The sequence below is a fragment of the Ipomoea triloba genome, chromosome 7, assembly GCF_003576645.1.
Source record: "Ipomoea triloba cultivar NCNSP0323 chromosome 7, ASM357664v1".
In the NCBI taxonomy this organism is placed as follows: domain Eukaryota; kingdom Viridiplantae; phylum Streptophyta; class Magnoliopsida; order Solanales; family Convolvulaceae; genus Ipomoea; species Ipomoea triloba.
The window spans coordinates 11,770,661-11,781,101 of NC_044922.1; the positions used below are offsets into that span (position 1 = coordinate 11,770,661).

The following is a 10,441-nucleotide window of genomic DNA, read 5'->3' on the forward strand; positions in this document are numbered from 1 at the left end:
AACGGTTTCATTTCCAGTGTTTCGTTGCATTCTAGAAAACTGTCTTTGTGTGTTTAGTTCATTTTCCGGGAAATGAGTGGAAAATGTATAATTATATATTTATATTATTTTATTTAAAATATAAAAATATATAAATTAATAATATTTATTATTATTATTTTGAAAAAACACACAAAACCTGCTCTGATTTCCGCCGGATTGGAGAGGGACGACTCGCCTGGAGCTATTTTCCAAAAAAAATGCTTATTTTCCGTGGTCAACGGAAATCATTTTTAGTTGACCACATTTTTCGGATGTTGCCAAACACCAAAAGTCCAAAAATTATTTTCTGGGTTACCAAACGCACCCTCAATAGTAATAGACTAGACAAACTTTATAAGATTTGCAAAAAAGTAGTGAATTTATTAGTGTGCATGCAATGCTTTTAGGAAGCATTACTTTACCCAAATCTACCTTTTTGCACCTAATTATTACCTACTACATCAAAATTCAAAGCCAAAATTCTAAAATATTCTTTATAGAGAACTTTGGAGCAAAAATCTGTCATAGTTGGACTATATTAAATTTATTTTACGATATGTAGACACTAATATAGTACAAAAAATTAAATATCTTTTATTTTATTTTATTTTAAATTTGTGTGTTTTAAGCATTCTAGTACTACATACTATTTAACTACTACTCACTTTGTTTCATCTTATCAGTCCTACTTACTATTTATTGGTCAAACCAACTCTTTCTTCTTAGTTTATTTTCTTTATTATTTTTTACTTGTTTTTAAATTTGATTTTTTTTTTTTGTGTTTGATAGTACTTTTAGTGTAGTTTCTAAATATATAAATTTTGTATATTAATACTAAACTTAATATTATAAAAAAATTGAATTAAAAATAACTTCAGTCAAGTCTCGTTAACCGAACTAAACACATAAAAAATTGAGCATATATGTTGAATAAATGTAAGAAAAATTGTTAAATAAACCAAAATTATATGTCGGGTCATAGTTTATACAAAAATATTACATGTATTTAAGGCCAGAAAGAATTGAAATGATTATTACCCCCATTTTTTTGAATTCAGAAATAGCAAATAATTACTTTGATTCTTTACTAAACTATATTGAAGATAATAATTACATGCACTTTATGAATAACCAATCAAAATCATATATGTTTTGGAGTATTACTACTTGTTTCACTTTTTAACATAACATGGTCTAATTAATTCAATAAATTAAGTTACCTGTATGGGAAGCTCAGTTGGTCAGAAGGATAAAGTTTGAGAATAATGATCCGAAATTGAGTCTCACTAGTGGCAAAGGTCTAGCCAGCAACTGAGTTACAACATTTTTTATATTCGTTTTTTCCTCCCATGAAATGTGATGGGACCGGGCCGGGAGTTTTATTTTTTGTACGTACACTCATGCTTGGTTTGGTCAACAACTCCAAGTAGATTTGATTCATTCCAAACTTAATGTATGTATATCAGATGATAATTGAAAAGGAGCTTAATTGATATGTTAAAAGTTTCTGTTTGGGGGTTTGTAAGTTTGATATGAACTCATTAAAAGTAACAAATTTGTTAGACGAATTTGTGTTTGGCCTTACAGAATGAAAATTTTGTTAAAGAAGTTAGTTGAAAGAAATAGAGTAAAAAGTCAGTTGGTCTATTGTAGGCTTTGGCCTACAAATAATGTTGCATTGTTAAGAGCATTAAAATATTATGAGATAATGATTAGTCTCTTGTGAGACCGTCTCAACTCTCACAACTCTCACAGGTCTCAAATCTATGAGACGGATCATATCTTAAAAAAAAAAAGTTATAACACTTTATATCATAAATGTAGTACTTTATCGAGAAATAAAGTAATAACATAACATAATTGCAGAAATTATCAATACTTTAAGATTTATATATAATAGTTTATAGCATAAATGTACTACTTTATTAAAAAAAATTATAACAGACAATGTATAGGAAAGAAAGTAATAACATAGTAGAATTGCATATATAATTAATATTTTAAGCATTATATATAATACTTTATAGCATAAATGTAATATTTTATATCAAAACTGTGATAGACAGTTTGTAGGAAATAATATTACTAATAAGCATATATACCTTAAGACCCAAATTCACGATCTCACCGGGGAATTTGCCATGAGATAAAAACAAATAAGAGAGAAAATTTAGTAACAGAAATAGAGAATATTGTAAACTCATTTAGGAAAATTCCTGTATAATTTTATTCTCTTTTTTACACATAGATGTAGATCCCACCAACTAAATCACATAATTTTATTTATTAGAGCATATACTACATCAACCATCATGGCAATAGAAATTTGATTGAAATGTCTTACTTCAATGCATGACAACTTAAGGTGGAGTCTCTGGAGATCATTCTATCCCATTACAGGGTGGATACAGTGATGGAGTGAAAAAGAACAAAAATATCACAAAATCATGCTCCCTTTTGGGATTGTCCTAGAGACCAGAAGGTGGGACAAGTCCTCTAGTTTTTTTAATTCATTAATTACACTTATTAGTCATGTAAAATCATGTCAGATAGTAAAAAATTTTGTTAAAAAAAAAAGAAATCATATAACATTGTCCACCATCTCAAAAGTAGAGACTTTGGCTTGTGCAAAGGCCAAAGGCAAAGAAATCTTTTGTTGTAATTTGCTCCTTTATGATGTCTTTGGTTGCAGTCAACCACAAAGGTCAAGAGGTCAACCACTACAGAGTGGTGTCTCCTCTGGGGACAAAAGAGTGGACCCAAAAAATAAACTTTCACAGGTACAGTATAAACCATAAAATTGGAAGTGATATTTACCTACACTTGTGCTTGTTGGATTGCAAGCTTTGTGATTATAACATGAAAAGCTTCAGTGTTATCTGAAAATCCGGCGGATGTCTCTGGCTCTCTGCAAAACAATGGTAAGGTGGCAAACAGGAGAAATTGATGCATACCATAATAAAAAACCATGTAACTAATGATCAGAGTGCAGTCATAGACCTTAATAAGCCCTTAAGAAAAACCCCATAATAAAGTTGAACAACCATATTCAAAATCAAATATTTGGGCTACTCAAGACGCCAGTGGGGGCAAATCCGCAAAACTATCAACTGGTTCTCATTCTTACTTTGCATTTTCCAGTCGCAATTTTGGGCAGAGTTAGAACTGTTTCCTAAAGAAAAGGTAACATTTTTCATGCAAACTTAACAAGTGGATGACACTGATTCCCGGTCATGTTCAGTGCCTTCCTCAAAAAACATATTATGAGCTGATTGCATGATTTGCACCTACTAACTAACAATAGGTCTAGGTGGGAGCATTTAGATTGTGCCCCGTTGCTTGAGGAGCTTCTGGCTGAGTTACTAAAGATCCATAAGGTGCTGAGGGCATGGAGTAAGAGTTGTATGCAACAGCACTTGGTTGATGCATCTGTTGGGGCAATTGTGGATAGTATTGTGATCCCATTAGTTGATCCTGTGGATCTGCCACTTGCATTGACCTGTACCAATCAAAGCAGCAACTAAACAACATCACTCTGATTTCTACATTTTGCTTTTCTAGAATTGTTAAATACTTAGGAAAAAAAAATCAATAAACTTTGAACTAAAAATTGAATTCACAACTGATTACATAGATTTTAAGTTTCTAATTACAAATAATTCAAAAAGAATTTTTCCAATGGTCTGCTATATACATTCACAGCAGGCAGTTGGCAATAATCTAATTTGCAAAATTTTAAACTTCCTCCACATCTCCCAAAAACACAAATAGAGACACATACACCAACCAAAACAAAAACAAACAAAAAAAAAAAAAAAAGAGAAGACAAAATAGTTCAAAAGGAAATGAAGAAAATGTACCCGAAATAAGTATCCTGTCTCAACTGTGCAGCACCATCAATGACATGCGGTTGATGATAATTTGCAGTATAATATGGTTGACTAGGTGCTTCTACATTTGGTTGTTGAGACTCTGCAGTGTAACATGGATGACTAGTTGCTTCTGCATTTAGTTGTTGAGAATCTGTAGAAAAATATTGCTGAATGTGAGCTGTTGCATTTAACTGTTGTGAATCTGCAGTACAAGATGGGTGACTAGGTGCAGCAACAGTTTGTTTTAGAGGATCTGTAGGATAGTATTGATGACTGAGAGCTGTAGCATTTAGTTGTTGAGAATCTGCTGTATAATATGGGTGACATGAAGTTGTATTATCTAGTTGTTGAAAACCTCCCATATAATATGGGTAACTGGAAATATTGAAATTTTGTTGTTGAGAATCTGTAGTATGATATGGGTGACTAGGAGCCGCAATATTTGGTTTTTGAACGTCTGCAGTGTAATACTGGTGAATGGGAGCTGTGACATTTGGTTTTGCAGTATAATTCGGATAATAGGAAGCTGTAACATGTTGAGAATCTGCAGTATAATACTGGCCACTGGGAGCAGCAAATCCTGGATGTCCAATGGCTAAATGGACACGATCTGTGATAGGCATGCTCCCCTGCCACCTATGCTGTGAACTTTGGATGTTTTGAACATGACCTTGGTGAATTTTGGGCACATATGGATCTTCCCCAAAGGGTAGCTTTATTGAGTGCTTAACTTGCTGTTTCATTGCCAAGGGGTGAATGACATGTGGAGGGCCCATATTTGGCAAAGGTGAGCAAATATTTGCCAATGGATTGGGCACAGGTGATGAAGATGATTCAGAAAGAGGACGAAACAATGATAATAGATTACTGACCTGTTCCACAGAAAGTTGTCAGTTACTGAACAACTCAAGCGATTAAGATGTATCTTAGTTTTTCATCACAAAAAGATAATGTAATTGCTTACTTGCTGTTCATCAAGTTCTTGTTCAAACTTGATGCCCTTGTAGTTATCTTTTATCGCACGTTTGAAAGCTGTCTCATGTAATGGAAGACATCCCTTATAAATTCTAAATTGTACCTAGACATGACAGCAACCAATCACAACTGTTGTTAATTCTTGTTTTCCATTCTCCAAAGCTAACTATGCTAGAAACGTGACAGATCAATATACTTAACTAGAGAGAAAAAGAAATAAAAAATCAGGAACTACATGACTACATAAATTATGATAAACTTTCAAAGGATTAAGCAACAAATTACTGAATTTTTTTGGGCAAAATTATGAATCAGAGAATCTAGATTTTTTTTGGCTTGAGGCTCTTACCATCCTCACTCAACATGGCATCTATAATACAAAAATCACAGCGGAACAAATGTACATTATTCCCAAAAATAAAATAAAAATGCATGAGGGATAATGCTATGAATAGCCACCTCTTCATACAGGCACACACAGCAAGTGTAAGTATACTAAGGCCCTTATGCCAAAGGACTTAAAATCTTTGCTTAGCTTCTTCATGTTAGTGATCAGCATGTGTTAATAGAGGTTCTGTTTCATTGTAAACTATATAGAAAACATCCGGATGACATCAACATAAGGAAAGAACGGCTAGCAGCAATTCTAGATCACTGTTTAAGCAGTGAGCTTCCACCTAGAGAAGTCTAAAACCTTCCTTCAAATCATTTAAAGTTTTTCTAAAAGATAATACATAGAAAATTAACCATAGCAGGAAAAAGAAAGTACCTGCGCTGGAAATTTGCCTCCAAAAGCAAGAGGCTCCACCCCTACCCTTCCATTGGAAGTTGCCTCATAAACACCATACAAATGCTTTGACTCAAAGTCAAACAAGAAAAGCTTTGTGCCTGTTTTAATCTTCTCCACAATAGCCGTCTTACTCAACGGAAGCCCAAACACACGATACCGGTAACACTCTGGTTTTGTCCTTCCATTACACAGGAAAATAAAACCAGAGATTCTATTTGAAGCTTTTTTTTCTTCCACTTCATCAGTGGCAGGAGCAGTAGCAAAAGCAGAGACTACGCTATTGTTCATCTTCATTGATTTATTTGTATTTAGCTGACTGATAGATTGCCCTTTCTTTCTAAACTTCCTGTTTTCTGTATAACCATCACCAGACCTGTTGTCTTGAAAAGGATAGACAGCACCTTAGATGCACTCTCAAACGAGGGTGCTTCAAAATAAAAAAGCAAAGGAACAGGGAAAATGACAAAAGTAAAGGTATCTAAAAGACTAGAGAACATTCCTATTCTAAACAAACAATGAAATAAAATTCCTATTTTATTCCTCATCTACTCCACTTGTTAGGAAATAGCTATTCTTGCCCGCACGGGATTAGCTCACTGGTTCAGTAGAAAGTATTTGGGAGAAGGAAATAACATTCCTATTCCCCCAAATTTCATCCTGTGAACCAAATCCGTTATTAGTGAAGCTACTGTGAACCAAATGCGTTATTAGTGAAGCAGATTATTTAGCCCCTGCCCTGGAACTAAAGAACCACTATACTTTTGCAACCCACTTCCTCATTCTCTCTCAATTAGTCAATTAGGTAATATTATGCATAGCCCACTTACACATCAGATGTAATCTTAGTATTCAAAAATACTCCTTGAAGGCAAATGAAAATTTATAGTTTCAAAGAGTAAAAAAAATGGAAATGATTTGTGTCAGTCACTCTCTATCAATACAGATTCCCATACTTTAGTTAAAATTCCCCCAATTAATCTCAATCACATTTAAGCACAGTTACAACTTACAAAGATTACTTAGATGAAGTTACAAAGACAGGCCAATATTTAATGGAAAAGGACAGAATAGTACCCCATTACAAAATATTATCATTTCATGTTAATGTTACAAGCTTCTCAGTTCGCAACACTCTTTTTACACATTTCTATTCGGAGCTAACTTAACTTTATCTATACACTCAGATCAAACTAATATACTTCGCAATACTTAGGCGTATGAGAGCAAATTGCAGTACTCAACAAGAAATACAAATATTTCAAGACAGTAAAAACTGCCCAATTACTGGGAAAACTGCATTAGCAACATTTATCATGATTAACACAAAATCAAGATGAAGTGGAGAAAACCCCTTTTGCAAAACATCGCAACCTAGCGGAATTATCAAAATCTTAACAAATAAAAATAAAATTGAGAAATAGGAAATTATGAAGGGGCAGAAAATTTACCCAGATTATGGAGAGCTTCAAAATGGAGTGGAACAAGGATGAAACGAGAACAGTGATCGACTAGCGGAGAAGAAAAGGTTTGAGAAATTGGGCTGACGGCTTCCGCCTCCTCCACGTGTGGGCATACAAGTTTTTCTCCGTTGTACTATATAAAATGTGTAGGAATTGGGTGCTTTCCCCGGACGCTGCTGGATTTGGACACTGGATCATTGTCTTGCATGGGAATTGGACCCGAAATAGAGTAAAGTGACATTGGGGAGCCCGACTCTACATTAATATAAGTTGGACTAAGGAGTCCATTTTACCTTAGGAGTTTTTTTTTTTTTAGTTAATGGTTTCAATGTTTGATTCCACGTATGGGTTGGACTAAATCACTAAAGTTTAGTATATAATTCAATATCATGAAAATAATTATTAGGCATGATTAGATATGATTTTGAATATATATATAATTATTAGGCATGATTAATTATTGATTAGACATGATTAATTATTAATTAATAATGATTTTGAATATATTTATAATTATTGATAGATGATAATAATTTAGTAAGTTAATTAAAAGATAAAAATTATTAAATAATAATAATGATAAACATAAATTGATGAAAACTTCATCCGGTGCTATTTAAACGGTTAAGTTCACCATACAGATTGTCACGAATGTAATATTTAACCGACTACGGATAAATATTTTCAACATGACAGTTACTAATAACCAACATTTGTATAACAGTGTCTGCTACATTGAATAAGATCACATCATCTGTTCGTGCTATTTGAAAATGCGACGTAATTTCTTCCCACTGTTCGGTGAACCATACTGGTTGAAAGTTGATTTCATTTTTTCTATGTCCTACTATAATTTTAAGAGGCTCACTGAACACGTCTGCGATACTAAGGAATCGAGATAATCTCGTAGGCTACAAATGTGAAAAAAAAAGGAATCGAGATAATCTCGTAGGCTACAAATGTGAAAAAAAAAGGAATCGAGATAATCTCGTAGGCTACAAATGTGAAAAAAAAAATTATCGAGATAATCTCGTAGGCTACAAATGTGAAAAAAAAAATTAGTGAAATAAAGATAATGTTGAAAGAAGTATAAGGTACAATGTATAATGTTACTTACCGCGGATCGTGTAGACAAGGTACAATGTATAATGTTACTTACCGCGGATCGTGTAGACAATTTAAAATGTATAATGTTACTTACCGCGGATCGTGTAGACAATTTAAAATAGAGAGAATGCCATGCATTTATTTGATTAAATGAAAAAAGATGGTAGTAGAGCGGACCTTGCGTTGACCCGTATTTGGTCTAGCACAAAATGAAAAAGATGAGTTAATATTTGTAGTAAAATATATAATTCGTATATGATAATTTATTACGTGATGATACCGCTCTCACAAAGACGGGAAGTTAAGTATTGGCCCTGATGATTGCGCTCCCTTTTTTTTTATTGCCGTTGGCGGAGTAGAGAAATGTTTCAAAAGTAAAAAAATCAATATGTCTAAATACAACAACATCTCCAAGATTTAAACCATGATCTTTCATGAAATCAGAAGCTCTGGTAGTGAAGCACATGTTTTCAAGGGATACTTCTATTCCGTATGTGGGGGCATGAAGCAAAATCGCCGTTGTTGTTAAATGTTGCATTAAATGTCGATGCATGCAATTTGGAATTTTCTACATCGCAATTATAAAAAAGTGTATAAGAAATAATATCCATAAATATTTGATAAAATTAAAGCAATTAATGTAACAAATACATATATATAATTACCATTGTTATTTGTGATGTAATTGTAATTGAAAACCATGTAATAGTGCATGTAGTAACATCAGGCAAATGTCTTTGGGCACAAGCTTTAAAAGAATAAAAACCATATGAGGATAAATGTAGTTACAAAAGAAAAATAAATGCAAAATGTGGAAAACTATAAGGATAGCTTACGTGATTGGTAATTAATAGCTTGTAAACGAATTAGAATATCTTGAGCATATCGTTCAGCATCCTCGTATTCTTCAAACAACATAGCTTCTGGCACTGTTGTACCTAACATTTTCAAATAATTTATCCAAGACGGAGCTGGAGAACATACATATTGATGTTCTATTGTATGCCTTACAGTTGCAAACAATATTTTTCTTCCGACTATGGTTATTGCAAAATAACGGTGTGTTTGATAACCTTGATTATCAAGAATGAAGTCTTTCTTAAAACTTACAAAAATTGCCACTGTAATGTCTAAATATGAAGAACACTTGGTATGAATTTGTTGAAGGTAGAATAGTGCAAATAAATGAAGTTTGCGAATAAATGAAAGACATGAAGGAAATGATGAAGTTCGTAGTTTTTATAGTGAGATTTGGAGTATTTTTACAGCAAAAATAACACATGTGGGTCAATCTTTATTTAAGTCCTTCACGGACTTAAATAAAGTCTGACTATCACGGACTTAATTTTTTTTTTGTTTTTTTTGGTTAGAGGGTAAGATGGACTACATCAGTCCATCTTACTCGACTTTATTTTATTAGGGTAAGATGGACAACATTAGTCCATCTTACTCCAGACTTTATTTTATTTAAGTCCGTGTCCGTGAAGGACTCAATTTTTCTTTTTTCTTTTTTTTTTTTTTTTGTTAGAGGGTAAGATGGACTACATCAGTCCATCTTACTTTGATTAAAAAAATTTTAAAAATATTCAACAAGATGGACTTAATTTTTTATTATTTGTTTTTAAAGAAGGTAAGATGAACTACATCAGTCCATCTTACTCTTTTGATAAAAAAAAAATTAAAAAGATTCAACAAGACAAATCCTCGCAAATTAATGATTCAACAAGACAAATCCTCGAAAATTAATAAATATGTTTTCATTGATGATTTAAACGTGGACATTGCATCGAAGAGTGGGTTGATCTACGACAATAAATACATCTTTGATTGGTGTTGCTACTAAAGTCCATTTCATTGTGAAACCTACGTGTCCGTCGTTGGCCTCATTGAGATCGTTGCAGAGTTGCGGGTTTTGGTGGAAGGCATTTGACATGTACAGCCCACTGACTTTCTTCGTCGACTGGATAGAAATCAGCAGCATAACTGTTCATGTAGTTTTGGACGGAGTACACCTCTGGCACAAACGAGTAATACCCCTCCCTCCGGAAGTTACAAGCTGCAATCACATGGGCACACGGTATGCCATTAACGTTCCACATTCCGCATTGGCACGTACGATCTGTCAGGTTAACTTGGACGTGATTTTGCTGACTTTGGAGCATATATCCAGTATTTAGAGCAACACCGTAGATTCCAATCCTGTCATTGTATCTTTC

The 10,441-nt window shown here is 33.3% G+C and overlaps 1 protein-coding gene across 2 annotated transcripts; it reads right to left on the bottom strand.

Moving 5' to 3' along the window:
• Positions 1-2,972: 2,972 nt before the first annotated feature.
• On the bottom strand, positions 2,973-7,358 carry LOC116025145. 2 transcript variants are annotated; one of them, XM_031266257.1, is made up of 5 exons: positions 7,107-7,358; positions 5,638-6,031; positions 4,858-4,971; positions 3,882-4,765; positions 2,973-3,520 (listed from the first exon to the last, which is right to left on the bottom strand). In XM_031266257.1, the coding sequence occupies exons 2-5, from the start codon at positions 5,950-5,952 to the stop codon at positions 3,328-3,330; spliced, it is 1,506 nt and encodes a 501-aa protein (XP_031122117.1). In that variant the 5' UTR covers positions 5,953-6,031; positions 7,107-7,358; the 3' UTR covers positions 2,973-3,327. The 2 variants fall into 2 exon arrangements, with proteins under 2 accessions (XP_031122117.1, XP_031122116.1); XM_031266256.1 differs by having other exon boundaries at positions 5,638-6,038.
• Positions 7,359-10,441: the final 3,083 nt, after the last annotated feature.